We start from the raw sequence: 16,765 nt of genomic DNA on the forward strand, positions 1-16,765 counted from the left end.
CAAACAGCCTTTCAAGAAATGAAAATGTACAAAGATGCCAACATTTGTTAAAGCCAGCACAGTAGAGATTTATTGCTCATGGTGTTTTCTTTTGTTGTCTCATCATTCCACAACAGATGTGGAAAGTTTTGACCACTTAAAATTCAGCTGCAAGCATCCTAGATGCTTTCAATTTTCAAAGTTCAATAGGAGCAAGCACAAATTATGCTAGGATGTAGTTAAAAGCAAAAGTAGAATATTACATATTTCTCATACATAAAACTAATGGAAGTCTTGATTCTCCTCTCAAATATTTCCAATTATCCTCTTCCATTTGGTGAAGGTTCCCCAGGGCTCTTACACACTGTAAGGTTTGCTACTGCAGAACAAATGCAGACTTGACATCATTGACAGTTTTCACCTTTTTAATAAAAGACATTTTAAAACTCTTAACATTACTTCATTTTTATTGAGGAAAATATAACATCTAAAAAGTCCTCCTTGAGTAAGAAATACTTTCAAACAGAAATTAAGGAAAAAATCTCTTAAACTTTGTATTTCTTACAGTCAGGGCAGATTTTGCATAAAACATCCTTACAGATTTACAAAAGCAGTCTGACATGGTAGTTCATAAACAAAAGTTTTCAAGTCTTTTTTTTCTTCCTTTGCGGTGTTCATTAAATAAAAACTCACAAAAAAAAAAAATCTTTCTTTTCAACCCACCATCTGCACGGTTCAACAAAGGGCCCATAATAAAGTGCTCAGCAGCATGACTGGCAGTGTAGGATACAAGCTTGGACTTTCTCTACTCCACTGTATTTTGATGGTTCTTGAGGTATGTCCTACCTGTAAAAAGACTCCAGTTTCTTTCCTTCATGTTTACCCCTTTGGTCTCCTGAAGTTATTCCGTAAGCTTGATTTTTTTCCCCCAAATATTATTTAATTATGCACACATGTTTTCTGGTTTTCTTCTAAAACTGTAGCTTGGGTTAAAACATGCACATATTCTTCACCTGTATTTGTGAAGAACTGAGGTACTTTATAAAAATTTGCTGTACAATGCTGGTTCTAAAAAATGGGAATAATAAATACTCAGTGTACATGATTAAGGAGGTATTTTTACAAAGTCGTCATCGTAGGCCTGACAGTTGGTACCAGTGAAAAACAGCAGGGCTAAGAGTATCTTCTTGTTATTCCATTTAAAACTGAGAACAGCAAGAGGTGAGGCATTCCTCAGCTTTCCAATGGTTCTCAAAGTGACAGGTGTTGAGAACTCCAGATTACCTCTTCATCACAGTTGTAAATGAAATCTATAAGAAAATGAACAAGGCATAAAAAATAATATTTCATGAGTTTACCTTTTTGTCAAGAAAGAGAAGAAATTCATAAGAAATTAAAGTAAATCAGACAAAAGAAAGATTTGGAAATTAAGGCCAAAATGCAAGCTTTTCCTGTGAAACATCTTAAAACTAAAACTCATAAATCCCATCACTTCAGTAATTAGAAAACACATAGATAAACTTTTAGAAAAATACACTGCCATGATCCACCCCTTAGAAATCAACAGCCCAGCTTCTCATCAGCCTAGATCTTACGGAGGTTAAACCCCTGAAAGCACCAAATGATTTGAAGTCCAGCCTTTAGAAAAGACTATGCTGTTGAAGATTAGTTTCAGACATTAATTTCTGCCACTAAGAAGAAAACTGTAACTGCCATTTTCAAATTCTTCAAGTTTTCAAGTCATGAAGAATCTAAACTGTTCATTCCCTTGATGTCAGGGAGCATCCTGTGCCCAAGTCCAACCATTTTCATGGTATAAGAAACATCTTTGAATATATTCTTTCTGTAATAATGGCCTTGCAATGTTTTGTTTCCAAAACAACAGCAATAACGGACTTCAGTACATACTTCAGCTCCTAAATATTAAAATAACAAGCACCATGATGAAAGTACATAGAGGTCTTTGCCCACTTTTGTGCGGCACACAAAATCCACATTGTATGTGTGCTCAACATGACCTAGATTAAGAAAATTAGTAAACCACTTGTAATCTTGGGTGAAGTGGTTTTCCTAAGTTTTTTTTACTGTTTTGTTTTTATTAAAACCTCAAAGGGAAAGAGCCAAGCATCTAGGTGGTCTTGTTCTGACCCAATAAGCAGCACATTATCAAGGGCATGCTTTGATCCACCAACCAAATCAGGTATCTTTTAACAACTGTTGAAATAATAGATTCAAAGTTCTCCTCTCCATCCAGTGAAAATACTGTATTAGGTACTCAGCATTCACATCCAGCCCTTCAATATTACATGCACATTTAACCAAGCAAAACACAATACCAAAATATTAAATAGGTAGCATTAACTTGATCAGAACAGCTTACACACCAAGAAGGATTATAACGGCAGAATGCTGTATGGGATGGCTGTAAGGAAACAAAAAACCCCCAAAACTCTAGTGTGTGAAAGCTAATCTTTGGATTGCCTGTTTGCTTCTCCTCTTTTGGCTGTGTTTTCTTAGCTCTTTACAACACTATACTATCATTAGATTTTCTAAATTGCAATATGTAGGATCCCAAATGAATATCAAAGCCAATCAGATGGAGGAAGGATACAATATATAATTAATGCTAGCAGATCCATGGTCACACCAAGAACAAATACATCAAAATATATCTAAATGTATAGAGTGTTTACACTCTTGAAAGCAAATGTAAAAGTCAAGTACAACCACCTACTCATCACCAATAGCCCAATTTCTCACAGATGTTACAGCAGAGATAGGCACTGGGGAATGACTTGAGGGAGTAAATAATGAATCATAGAATATCCTGAGTTGGAAGGGACCCATATGGATCATCGAGTCCAACTCCTGGCCCCACACAGGACCAGCCAAATCAGAGCATATGACTGAGAGCATTATCCAGATGTTTCTTGAACTCAGTCAAGCTCAGTGCTGTGACCACTTCCCTGGGGAGCCTGTTCCAGTGCCTGACCACCCTCTCCACAAAGAACCTTTTCCTGATATCCAACCTAAACCTCCCCCATTGCAGCTTCATTCCATTCCCTCAGGTTCTATCACTGGTCACCAGAGGGAGGACATCAGCGCCTGCCCCTTTGCTCCCCCTCGTGAGAAGTTGTAGGCCACAATGAGGTCTCCCCTCAGTCTCCTCTTCTAATGACTCTCTAATATAGTAATTCAGAAACTTCCATATATCTGAGTGGTGTGAAAACACAAATTTTGTTAGCTGCTAACAAATGCTACTTTTCTGGCTGCAAAACAAAACCCCAAAGATTAACTGCTTTACTGATTATCAGTTTGCAGCAAATACATGAGAACATTTAAAGTCCAGTCCACTAGTACGTGACTCTCAATATAAGTTAATATAAAAGCCTCAATGAGGCCTCTGTGACACCTTTAGAACAATTGAAATTAAAAGTATATCACTCACTTCTTGCAATACTTGTCCAAGTGTCTCCCGGCTGTGAATGCGCTTCCTGTTGAAAATCCAAACCACATTTATTTCTGCACAAAGCATTGGGGGATCTTGTAATCATCAACCATTTATCCCACTTCAAAAAGAGAAGACTGTTATGCTACGCTTTGTTCCACATCCTTTCCCTTATGGAATCTTGATGCAATTTTATGGACTTTTAATGCAATCTTATGGAATCTACAAATTCTGGTGCAGACCTGTTATTATTCTCATCAGGAGGAACTACCTGCAATAAGGCCTGAACAGATTGCAGCTTCTCAATAAACAACCCTGTTTGTTTAAAAGCTTAGTAAAATTTCAGCATAAATCCTAATATCTGAATATAGCTAATAACTAGTTGCTTCAGTGCCATCTTCTCCAGCACTAGACATCTGTTACTCAGCAACTGATGCAAGAAGATTAACAAATACTTCGTGTTTTAGTCATTCTTCCAACATAGTCAAAGCGGTAAGTGGTGCTTGCAAACATAACAGCAATACAAAGACTAAAAAAAAAAAAATTTCTATCAAAAGTGATAAAACGTTACTAGTTATTGTTTCCAAACATCCTGTAATACATGCACTAAAAATACTAGAAATGCAAATAGGAGGCAACATATTTTACCTGTCTATTTTGGTTGCTATGACCACCGTAAAATCACCCTCTGTGTTGGGCAAGTACGTAGAAGGTATAATCACATAACTTCCTGCAGGAAGTTTGCAAAGTTGGCTTACTTCCTGTGAGTAGCAATGAGGTACACAGCTAACCAGTGGCTCCAAGTGTAGAAAAGAGGAAGTATGTGGTTTCCAGCTGCTGTTAGGCACCTGTAAAAAAGAATGAAAACATGTCTATCTTTTCCTATATTTCAGGCCTCACAAAGTTAAATTCCTGGTATACCACAGTATGGTATGTTCCATATTTATTCCAGTCCAAATACTCACTCCTCTGTGCAGAGCTATAGGAGAGGGATGGGAAGGCTTCCAGAAAACCCAGATGGCAGTATCAAGTACAGATAAATCATTCCTGCTGTGTTTGTAGACAGTTTATACAACTCTCTACCCAGATAGCTCAAAAGCTTTTTTTATTGTCTAACTCACTCTTCCTCGCTGCAGCCTAATGCACTTGTTTTTCACCTCATGGATACAGTGAGCAGACTATATCCTTCCTTTTTCTAGTGGCCTTTCCTGTACTAAAAATTCATATTAGACTTCTCCTCGGTCTCCTATAGTCATGAAAAATACCATTCTTTCAATCTTACTTCACATATTGTATATCTGAAGTTATAGGATTACTCCTGATGCTCAACTCCAGATTATCCACTTAAGCAACACTTTTTTCGAAGCATGTTTTCCAAAAATAAAGCTAGCTTTACTCGCAAAGCAGCCACCTAACCAGAAGCTTCCCATCCTACATTTATGCTGTTGATCACTGGCACATACACGTAGAACCTGTATTTGCCCATACTAAATCATAACTTGATTTGTTTCAAATCATCTGTTCAACATATCAGTCCTTTTGAATCCTAATCTTGTTCACAGATTCAACATCACTTGCCAACAGACAAGTAAATAAGCATTAGAGAAGAAGAAAGCTTTCAGGATGAATTACCAAAAAGTCCGGTCCTCAGTCACTAAGACCCTGAGAATTCTTCACAAATCCTCAAAAGGGTTCATAATTTCTAAAGTAGTTTAGAAAGTTGGAAGGATTCAGTGGAACCAATTGCCTGGTTACTATGCTACCCAGCGTGTTGTTATCCCATATCTTTCACAGGCAGTGCTTCACAGGTGTTTCTCCTGTGTTTCACAGGTGTTTCACTGTGTTTCTCCTGGAAGCAGCATGTTCCTTGCCAAGGACAAGGAGCACTAAACTAACTGGCAGGCTTACACTTGGCAAATGAGAATCAAACTGACCAGAAGTCTTACCTGGAAAATATGGAAACCTATTGGACGATACTTGCTATCTCGGCAGTGCTGACGGAGGGTAACTTTCACACTGCTTTTTCCCGGTCCTGCAGGAATGGAGAGGGGAAAGCAGGGATTGATATGGAAGGAGGGGAAGTTCCTGCTACCTCCAGCACTTTGCCCATTTTTCCAGCATCCATGCAGCTGCACTGTCTCCCATTCACCTGCTGGGACTTCTTCACAGAGGGCAGCATCTGTGGGTGGTGGCTTTAGCTCACTATCAAAAGAGAGAAAAGAAACTAAAATGTATAAAACCTGTATGGTTTCACAAAATCTAGAAAACCAGCTCACAAAAATTAACTAGTATTACATAAACTTATATGAATGCAATTCCTCCAAACTTTCAGCACAGAGGAAAAAAGAGAACTGCACAACTCTATGTTCTTAGATAATTCACACAATTCCACAAGAACAATGTAGCACACAAATCACGCACTAAAACCAGGTAAGGTTCTTGTACATTCACGAAGTAATGCAGCTTACATATTTTTTCCTCAATACCCTTGTGCTACTTGTCCTATTGGAAAGCGATACAACTGTGTCTTCTGAAGTACACATGAGCACCTCAGTAAGTGCAAAGCATACACTGCATTATTTTTTATATTCACTATGTCTTTAATCAGAGGAAACTATCATTTTACCTACTGACTTGATCACTGTAACATTAACCCTATTTCAATCCTAGGCCAGCACTGCTTTTCACAGCCATATGAACAATTTGGTATCATTATCAGTTGTGCAACATTTGAAACCGTATTTCAGCATAACATGAATCATATCATCTGTTCTCCTTTTCATTTTTCCAGTTAGGAACACATAACAGCTGTTATGATATTCTGAATTGTCCATTCTAGACACGCATCCAGGTTGACACCTCTGTTTCAGTCTGAGGAAGTGTTATACTTTAACAGTAATACAAGAAATTTTATCCCATCTCACTGAAAGTGCAACAGTTACTACAGATTAAATATGTGCAGAAACCAAATATATTCCTGGTAAGATGTACACAACTTGCACCCATAGAGCACAATTAGCCTCATGGTTTTGCAGACCTTTTTTCAGACTGAAACTTGATGCCACCTTGCTTGCAAGTTCCACAGAGTAAATGATTAACATATGTTCTGGCTTTGTAGTGTGATTTTCCAGCTTCTGTCCCAGGAGAAAGGAGTCGATAGCCTACTACCAGAATATAAAAAAAAAAATGAACCGCTTTTAAACATGTTGTCAACAGTACATTTTGCCTCTGTATATAGCTTATCTATAGCTATATATAACAGTGCAAGCTGTTAGACAACTTCAGATTTTTTCAGGTTTATTGGAAGAAGGTACAACTTTGCTGACTTCATACAACTAATCATCATCATGTCTTCTGAAGTATTTATTTCAAGGCTATGGTCACCAACACAGAATTGCTTGCAAATAATTGACTTTAGAGTGTTGAGATAGCTATGTAGTCTGCTACAGTTTAAAAAATTAAAAGTGATCAGAAGCTACTGGTCTGACGGTGCTGATATTTTTTGTTGGATAAGCAAGCATTGTGAAACAGAAAGAAGAGATTGTTTCAAGTCTATTAAAATAGACTTTTGTATGTCACAAGTTATGAGGAAAGATCAGCTAGAACACAATATATGCAGTGATTCTTCCAAGAATTTTATCATAATGCAGGTAAACTTCTTGAGGCCTTTACAGTTAAGAAGTTCAGCTGTATTGTCAGTGTTGAATGCTTTAATTAACAAAAAACCATTTCTTCATTCAGCTAAAGACGACAGCATAAACACCAGTGCTATTTTCCATACCTGTCCTGAAAAGATGAGCTGTATTATGTCATCTGAGTCCACTGCTGACACTCCATTTGCATTTGAAGCTGTAGTGCTCACTAATAACAATGTTCTATGTCAGGCAATCTGTTAGCATGTGTTTTCCAGCACACATGATAATATGCTGCTCTCCTTTTCTGTCGCTGATTGCAATAACAACAGCTGCTTTTAACTTCTGTGGTACATCTGCATTTTTCCATACATTAAGAAAGAACTTCCACATATTGAGAAACATGTTCTGCAGAAACCTATTCAGTTCTTTTACAAAACACACGCTTTCTCAAAACACTAGCCTGCAGTTTAGTCAAGATGCTACTCATCTGACTACTTCTGACTGATATTTCATCAAGAGGTAGTACGTAAAAAACAAGGAGATTGAAAACATGTAAGCAGTGTTCTAAGACAAAACAATGCTGTTACCTGTTACTCTGCACAACCCTTCAAAAACATCTTGAACATTTATACTTAGTGCTATACTTCATGTATTTGTTTATGCCAATGACTAAGAAATTTTCCAGTTTGTTTTAAACCCACCTGAGAGAGATCCTTCCCGTTGAAAATACACGAAGTAAGAAATTCCCTACTGCATCTTTCAGAAAAGTGCTGGGAACAACAAGATAAAACCCAGGCGAAAGGTCACAGCATACATGCACTTCTCTATCATAGGAATGGCAGACGGTACCTACAACTGGAGGAGCAGAGAGGGTCTTTGGAAGGTTAAATCGTTTCTTCTCCACCTAGAATAGATGCATAATGATGCATGGTGTTTTAGGAAAAATGAGGAGTTTTTAATAAAACTTAAAATGATCAAATGTTGCTTAAAACTTTTTTTTTAAACATGCATACATTTATAAAAGGAAACAAGTAAGGAGGAGAGTATCAGCAGATAAGCTGAACATCAAAGAGGAGTGGGAAGAGTTAATATTCAGGAGTAAATTTAGGAATAGTCATCAAATAATCAGCCAGAAATGTCATGCACTAGTTTGGAACAGTCCCAAAAGTTCTGCTACCTGGCACTCAATGATAAGAAGAAAGTAATAGTCCATTAGTAGTTTGTACAGACAGTAACTGCATTGTGAGATAAACAGGATCATTCTAACGTAAATCAGAGATGTAAAACGCATGAACAGTTGAATCCTATTGCTGCCGTAGGAAATGAATGATTTTACTCAGATCTTTCAGTAATTCTTTAAAACTTCTATTTGCAAAAAGAAAAGTGTCATTCCCATATTACCTTCCAGACATGCAATCCCACAGCCTGGTAATTCTTCCCCTGTATGCCTTCAGTCAAAGATAGATTCTCCTCTGCTAAGTGAGTCAGATTTTTAATTCTTCCGGCCCAGTCAGCACTGTATTTCCTATGTTTCTGGAGCAGAGCAATGCACACCTCACTCTTTTCACAGACTCTCAGCCAGAACTTCGGGTTGGTAGGGAAGCTGCTGTTATTACGGCAGCCACCTGCGGACTGGCCCCTCACCCATGATCCAAAAAGATTCTGCGAATGATACAGCACTTTCTCTAACAAAATAAGAAAAACATGGTGCAGATTTCAGACAGCAGCAGCTACTTAATTTTATACAACAGATATATGGCAGAGATTCCCCAGTCTAACAAAACATGCTGCCGTAGCCCTGACACTTTCTCCAAGCAGATATTAATGACCCAGATTTTGAGAGGCATGAACATGAATGTCACAACCGGTAATGGCAGATTGATGACGTGATTTTTACAACAAGACACTGTTTCTAGGAACCTGAAGTATATCTCCCATAAAAAAAATTAAACCAAAAAAAAAATCACAAGGCTGTCGAGAACAACAGCCTTCTAGAAGGGAACACTTATCTCTCAATCAACTAGCAAGTAACAAGATCTCAGAGAAATATCAAAGATTCCTCTAAAGATTTTTAAATTTCCTCTTGTCCCTCTGTTCTTCCCACCAGAGAGAGAAAAGGCCTATGGGTCTAAAGGAGGCATCCATTTACAATTCAAATCAGTCTTTCCCATTGACATAACTTTATTTGTATAAGATGTTTTCTCATACCACACCTGTATAGAGGCTCTGAAGTTGTCCTTCCTCATTGACTGGAAAGCCCATGGTAATCTCATCAAATTCTCTGAAAAATTCTTCTTCATCAACCCAGAATTCTCCCTCTTGGATCTGAGAGAGCAGTTCTGAGGCAAGTACTGGATCTAGCTGGCTCCATCCTTGACCACTGCACATGAAACAACAGTCAACATTTAGTTCTTTGCCCAATAAAATTCTGTAACAATGTCCTATCAAATATCCTATAGAGCAGAAAAATAAGAGATTTCTTCATTTTATTATCAAATACTTGCACTGAGTATTTCTGTATAGACATTGCTAGTCAGTGAGAGGCATAATAGAAAGTATGAATCACAATATACCAAAGAAAACTTAAAAACAATCTAACATTAGATAGGATACAGCAACATACTTTTAGGTCAAGTAGCCACTTCGCTTAGAACAGACAGTATGGTCCAAAGTGTGACTATTCTAACAGGTGTTAAAAATAGCAAAAAAAAAAAAGTAAAACAAGTTGCACAGTGAAGAATTTTAATGCTGTAGAGTGAACATCAAAAAACACTTTCTGTATGAAGCAGCCGGTTATCCCCATGAATCTGCTGGCTAAGTCATGATAAACCAGTAATTTGAAGACCTCATTATTTAGGGCCCATTAAAAGCTAGTACTTCCAGAATTTTAATTGCTTCACTAATAACAAAGACCAGTTCTGCACTTGAATAGAACGGGGGTCTAAGGCCACTCAGTGAAATGCTATCTTGCAACTACATGGCAATTTACTGTTTGGCAAAGAAACTACAAGAGACCAAGTGTATAACCAAAACTCTGCTAAAAGAAAAAAAAACATCAACTTAAGTCTCAAAGTGATTAAGCTATCTTTTTAACTCAGGGGAAGAAAAACTATTTCTTTAAAATCTTTATTAATATGATTATATTGTTACCGTATTTTAATGCTGAAAGCCTGCTCCTTGGATCAAGAACTGCATGTTCTTTTGTACAGTCTAAATACGCTAACACTTTTCAAAATAAGTGAGTAGGGTCTGCCCTTCCATTCTTGTTACTTTGCTGTATGAACTTCTAAACATATTTCTGCACTTCCTTTAAAACAGATCTCTTCTATCTACTCTTCTTTATATCTAATCGATTCCAGCTTCTCCTATTCATATTAATCTACAGAAATGACAGCACACAAGCAAAAAACACAAGCATCCTTCCTTCTACTGCACTATTTTATACATACTCCTTCACTTGTCTTCTGCAACTGAGACAAGATCAAATGAGAAGAGCCAAGTAAAGCCAAGTGACTCCTTAGAAGTCACAAACATCTTATGACCAAACATACTTAGATCGGCTGCAGAACAACAACAAAACATCACAAAAATCAAAGACTGAAAATAAACCAACATCTTCAGCTTATCTCATGAAGATTTGCTTTGATAAACAATAAAATATTTGTTATTAAAAACAAATTTAAGATCAAAATGACCAGTCACAGAACCAATGAGATGTGTGAACTACTTAACTCTCTAAAGGATTGCATACAAACTGGTGTCCCTCCTCTGCTATAGCCTATAAGCAACATTTGCCTTCGCAATACATAGCTATACTTTGTGCTTCAGAACTCTCACAAATGATTTTCCAAATGAAATTAAACCTCCTCACCCCTCACACCAGGGACCTCTCCAGCACCGCCTCCCCCAGGGATTTCGTATTCGCAGTAGGAAGATTTCTTTGCCTGACACTTCAGACAGATTCAACATGTCTATCACAATAAAGGCATGAAATTCTCCTAGCTCGCTTGCACCTGAATAGAAACAAACAAACAAAAAAAGCATTTGAAGGTAAACAAAAGAACCTGCTGCATATTTTACAAAGAATAACATTAAACTATCCTGTGAAATATGGTGTGCTGGTTTGGGCTGGGATAGAGTTAATTTTCTTCATAGCAGCTGGTACAGGGCTGTGGTTTGGATTTGTGCTAGAAACAGTATTGATAAGAGACGTATTTGTTACCGCTGAGCAGTGCTTACACAGAATCAAGGCCTCTTCTGCGCCTCACACCACCCCACCACCAAGTAGGCTGGGGTTGCACAAGGAGTTGGGAAGAGACAGAGCCGGGACAGCTGACCCCAACTGACCAAAGGGATATTCCATATTCCATACCATATGGTGTCATGCTCAGCATGTAAAGCTGGGGAAAGAAGAAGGAAGAGGGGGACGTTTGGAGTGATGGCGTTTGTCTTCCCAACTAACCGTTACAGGCAATGGAGCCCTGCTTTGCTAGGGATGGCTGAACACCTGCCTGCTGATGGGAAGTGGGGAATGAATTCCTTGTCTTGCTTTGCTTGCACAGCTTTTACTTTTAGCTTGAGCTAAAAGGAAATTGGTTTTAAATTAGCATAAAAACAGCATAAAAAACCCTCAAACAGTTCATTTTATTTGTGACTATATAGAAATAAATTAAAATTTGACAGCGCATTAACTAACTCCTTGATCTCAAACATCTACAAAATCCTCAGCTCTGAAATTCATTGCAGTTTTTAAGGTCGTTTTTAGGTGTTTTATCGGGGGGGGGGGGGGGGGGGGGGGGGGAGTGATGCACATTTGTTTTTGAGAACTGACCATACTAGCATCTAATATAGAAAGTACACCTCAAAAACACCCTCCATTCTGAACTCAACAACATCCTTAAGACCAGGGTTATCTAAAATTGCACCATGAAACTCCTACAGTACTAGAATCAGCACTATGCATTTGCTGGCTGCCTTGTGCTCTGAACACTGTTAAATCAAGACATTTACTTTAAAAATGTCTAGAACTTTACTATTACCTTGTCTGGAATTGAGGACTGAGCAGCTTATTACACACTGTTCCTTCAGATTCATTAATCTCCTAAACACTGCTTTCTCCAAAACCATGCCAGTCTTCTCTTTCTCCAAGTTTCTTCCAGGGCCTTTCAGGGTCCATCTTTCAGCAATTCCTCCAGTCAGATCGACCAAAGCATCTGCCACCTGTCCTGCCCACAACTGTTCATAAGATCCATGCACTCTATTAAAAAAAAAAAAATACCACCCAAGAAAAAATTTCTACAAACAGCAGAACTAAAGAAACATGGTTTTTACATACTTTCAATCCCACCCTATATCACAACTGTGACTGTACCCTACCTCTTATTCCCAAGTAGGCAAGAGAAAGCACATCCTATTTTATTTATGCAGAACACAACATCTAAATAATACATAAGCCATCAAACATTCCATTGTTTGATGGGAAGTTTACTACAATTCATTCCATCCTATATAGAAACCACTCTAGTCTAGTACTAGTCATTTGTATCTTATTATCTGTGTACTACATCATCTTTTATGATATATTAACTGCATTCTCTATAAGTAAATAACATTTCTTTCTCTTCTTCAATTATTCTTTGTTCACTCTGCACAAACCACCAGAGTAGCGCTTCCTTCAACAATTTAAGTAAATCAACAGACTACCCTATCTGATGCAATGGATGCAAAAGAAATCAAGACTGTAATACAATGATAAGACAAGATAGAAGAATAAGACTCTACAGAAAACAAAGAATATTACCTTTCAAACCTACAGAGAAGCTTTAACATGCCATTGCTGCTTCACAATTTGTGCTCAATGTATCTATACAGTTGAACAAATTACTTCATAGTTAAAGTATTTTTCTGCCCTCTGCTGGCAACCACACAATCTTTCATCCAAGTTCTTTTGGACATTTGATGTCAATCTCACCAGTGCACTTTTTCTCCAAATTGTTTTGTCCATCTGGACAACATTTTGATGGATGTGTCATAAAACATAAAGTAGCTGCTTTTTCAAATGCATTAACAACATGGTTGTTTCTTCTGAAAATAATAAACTATCAAATTAAGCAAAAGAGCAGTGAAACTCACACAACCAGAGCCTCAACTAATATAAACTTATGGAATGTTGTTGCTTTCTGATTTTCATCAAGCCCTCAACTGCCCTCGAATGCTGCACTAGTAAAATATTTCCCTTTAATAAGTTAGATGACCAATGGATAGTGACTTAATGAACATAATTTGAATTCTGATAATTCATTGCAGCTCTTACTTTTCATTAAAATTCTCTCCCTAACACTATCTTACCTCATATGCAACTAGAAACACACCCAACAGATCTACATTTTAAAGACAGACTTCTGCATAAACCAGTGTGGCAAAGCTGGCAGCCGTTGTACTTCATGTTGAATAACACACAAATCTATGCCAAAAACAGATCAAATAAGCAAGCAGAAGGTACACAAGTATTGTACCTTCCTTTAATTCCGCCAGTAACAGTGTTCACATACTTTGCATAAGCTTTTTCCAATAGTGGGAGCCAAAACAAATCCTCTGTCTGACACTGGGAAAAGCAGAGTTTACCACCAAGGCAAGGCAAACGATCGTCGATGGTCACTTCCACCCAGTGTCCAAACTGCCAGACTCGACAAGTGAAACAGCCTTGATATGACTCATCTGTCCAGCTGGGCTGACCCGGAGGGATTACCTAGATGGCAAAAGCCAAAATCAAGACAAGCAACGATTTATTATTTATTTTTTTAAACACATGCTGAATGTTAACTGTGTGTAATAATCATAGGGGGGGGAAAAAAAATCACAACAAAAACCAGTAAAACAAAGCATAACAAAACTGATATTCAGTTTTGAGGCCTGGGATTCAAAAACAATATACAAATGTAAATTAGGTGAAGAAAACTTCTGAAATATGAAACAAGAAACTTCTCCATACCTTATTCAGTAGGTATTTACTCTTCTGCAAAGCTACACAGGCACACAGGAACCAACAATCTCCCAAAATTCCTTGTTTCACTTGCACATCCTGCAGATTGTTTGAAAATAACCGAGGAGTAGAACAAATGTCCTAAAATTAAAAGAAGGGGAGTTAAGGCCAAATCCTGCATGACAGTCTAAGGAAGTCTATGTTTCAGGGTGTGGAAGGGCTCCAGAGACCTCTCACAAAATAAGGGAGTTTTTGCCTCTAAAACATTTCCTCTTCAGACACAGCCTAAGCAAGCAATAACAAATTACTGCCTTGTGGCTATTTTGCGGGTACTTTATGCGAGGTAAATCTAGTTCCCACATGGATTTTAGTACATAAACATCATCATCAAGTGCAACCTTAGCAGAGACACCAATAAGCGAAGGACAACATAATTCATCAGCTCTTTGCTAGACATATGACCAGCCGTGATAGATAGAACTGATGCCATTCACATTGCACTGCACATCCCAAATTACAAGAATCCCAAGTTCACATAAGAGGAAAATCTTTCCTAGGGCAAATAAAAATAGATTACTTGGTAGTGAAAGAGATGACTGCAAATGCAAATTCCTGAACAATTTCATCTGATCTGAAAGCAAGTTTTAAAAATTATTCTTTCCTCACCTATAAACACTGCAAGAGATGGAAATTAACTGATCAGCCCCCAGTAGTAATCAAGGTGTAACATACAAAAGCAGGAAGTTGCACACGGGGCTCTGTGAAGCTGTTTGCCAATTCCGATAACCAATAGCTCTATTACTGTTCTACAGCTATCCCCAGATGCAGAGGAAAATAACAATACCACTAAAGACAACATACTTTTTTGTCCATTATGTTTTTACAGCCTTTTTTTCCTCCCAAAGGTAGTATCGTAATACTTCACTTTAAATGAATGCACTGCAGAAATGCATTCTAAACTTTTTAGCTCTCATATGGCTTGATCTGAAACCTAGTTTTAAGTTTAAAAGCAATATGACAAGTGAAAACCTTAAAAAAGTTTTCTTTCTATGAAAGAACAATTTTCCTCAACAACTGAAAAAAAAAAAGCAATAGCCTTCTAAAAAACTCTAAAGTCTAGTCATTTCTTTGAAAAAGTTATGCAATATGTTGAAAAATTTGGGAATAACGTAACTTTTTTTTTTAACTTGGCATGCATGTTATTTGAAATAATGAAATATATTTATGATAAAATATGTGAATCTCTACTAATGCCAAGAAATTCAAAAGTTCTACATCAGGATTTAAATCCAGCTTACAAACAAGCACTCAAACTTAAGAAGTAGAACATATATATTGTTAACACTGACATACATTGTTTTTATCACTTCCATAGTTATAAACAATAAAAACACCCAGTCATTCAATGCTAAATACCATTTACTAGCTTTAAGTCCAGTTCTGCTAAAGTCACAGGCTTTTATATCATAAAACTCACCTTAGGTCTCAACCAAGATATCTCGCCTCTGAACTGGGCAAGTGGGGTACCGTAATCAAAAAATATAGAGGTATCACTGGCTGGAAACGTGGGGTCTGCGTAAAGGTCTCTTTTAACAATTAATTGCTTTTTCTCTCCCAGCATTTTCAACACAATCCTAAGTAACCTTGCCGGCTATTTCCACGGCTTTATATTGCCAAGCACCAACCTAAAATGTAAACGAGCGTTACTCGGAAATTGTAACTGACAAACAAATAAGCAAGACAGATTTATTTAGGAAGAGAGCGCCTCTCACTCTTTTCACGGAGCACCTTGAACCACGCCATGGCCGGCTTCTCTCAGCACCTGACACCACCCTAGAGGTTCCCCACTCTGCTGGAAAAGAGAAGGGGCGGCTCAGATGAGACCTGCACCCAGGAGCCCACTTAGACCCCTTCCCCGCCCCCCTACACACACCGTCCCCGCAAAACCCCCTTCGCCACGGCCCCTTTCCTCACAACCGGCCTCAACAAGGCCGCCTCCACACACACCTCCTCCTACCCACGAGCCCCACCACACAGACACCCTTCGCCACAACGGGCCTCAACCAGGCCGCCACCCCACTCCCGGCCACCACAAAGCCCGCGCCCCCAGCCGTCTCCTCACCGCGGGGCACGCCCCGCCGCCATGCCCGGGGCGGCTGTTACCGCGGCAACACCGGACACTCTCACCACCCTCTCAGCCTCTTGTCCAGCCCAGAGGTAACGGATTAGGTCGCCGACCAATGAAGAGGCGGTAGGCGGGCACGTGGTGCACGCACCACCAATCCACGGCCGCGGCCTGCGGAGCAGGGATGGGGCGGGTCCCAGCGTGCCCCGCGGCGGGGGGAGGCCCAAGCCACTGCCGCCTCAGGGCCCCGCAGTGATATTAGCAAAGTTAGCGAGGAGGGGGGATCCCTGAGCCCAGGCGATATTCCCCACTGACGGATATCTGGAAGGGAGGGGAAATTATGCTCCTAAGAGCTGGAGGAGGAGAAGGAGGAGGAGGAGGAGGAGGGAAGCTTACTGGTCACCCGAACAGCTCTGTGAGGAAGACAAAACCAAACTCTGTTTTCATGGAGGTTATGGTAGGAAAACTGTCAGAGAAACTGTTGACCTTTACAAAGTGGTTTCCTGAGATAATAGCAAAGATTGCATTTTCAAATAGTTTTATCACTAAATAATTTTCCAAGGGCTGAGCTGACAAAGGAAATACGTCACTTCTCA

General features: G+C 38.8%; 1 protein-coding gene across 5 annotated transcripts; it reads right to left on the minus strand.

Annotated features, from left to right (window-relative positions):
• Positions 1–43: 43 nt before the first annotated feature.
• CAPN10 (calpain 10) lies at positions 44–16,291 on the minus strand. 5 transcript variants are annotated; one of them, XM_075761395.1, is made up of 15 exons: positions 16,167–16,291; positions 15,817–15,893; positions 15,522–15,729; positions 14,054–14,185; positions 13,614–13,810; positions 12,102–12,319; positions 10,934–11,075; positions 9,276–9,442; positions 8,464–8,747; positions 7,764–7,966; positions 5,577–5,629; positions 5,374–5,459; positions 4,076–4,275; positions 3,428–3,473; positions 44–1,047 (listed from the first exon to the last, which is right to left on the minus strand). In XM_075761395.1, the coding sequence occupies exons 3-15, from the start codon at positions 15,663–15,665 to the stop codon at positions 919–921; spliced, it is 2,001 nt and encodes a 666-aa protein (XP_075617510.1). In that variant the 5' UTR covers positions 15,666–15,729; positions 15,817–15,893; positions 16,167–16,291; the 3' UTR covers positions 44–918. The 5 variants fall into 5 exon arrangements, with proteins under 5 accessions (XP_075617510.1, XP_075617506.1, XP_075617509.1 ...); XM_075761391.1 differs by having other exon boundaries at positions 5,374–5,629; XM_075761394.1 differs by having other exon boundaries at positions 44–1,289; positions 5,374–5,629.
• Positions 16,292–16,765: the final 474 nt, after the last annotated feature.

This window comes from Balearica regulorum, chromosome 9 (genome assembly GCF_011004875.1).
Source record: "Balearica regulorum gibbericeps isolate bBalReg1 chromosome 9, bBalReg1.pri, whole genome shotgun sequence".
Taxonomy (NCBI): domain Eukaryota; kingdom Metazoa; phylum Chordata; class Aves; order Gruiformes; family Gruidae; genus Balearica; species Balearica regulorum.

Coding starts and splice junctions, on each gene's coding strand:
- CAPN10 (XM_075761391.1), bottom strand. CDS start 15,665: ATGCTGGGAGAGAAAAAGCAATTAATTGTTAAAAGAGACCTTTACGCA. Junction 13,811..14,053: donor GTAAATACCTACTGAATAAG/GTATGGAGAAGT, acceptor TTTGCCATCTAG/GTAATCCCTCCGGGTCAGCC. Junction 7,967..8,463: donor TGGGATTGCATGTCTGGAAG/GTAATATGGGAA, acceptor CATCTATTCTAG/GTGGAGAAGAAACGATTTAA.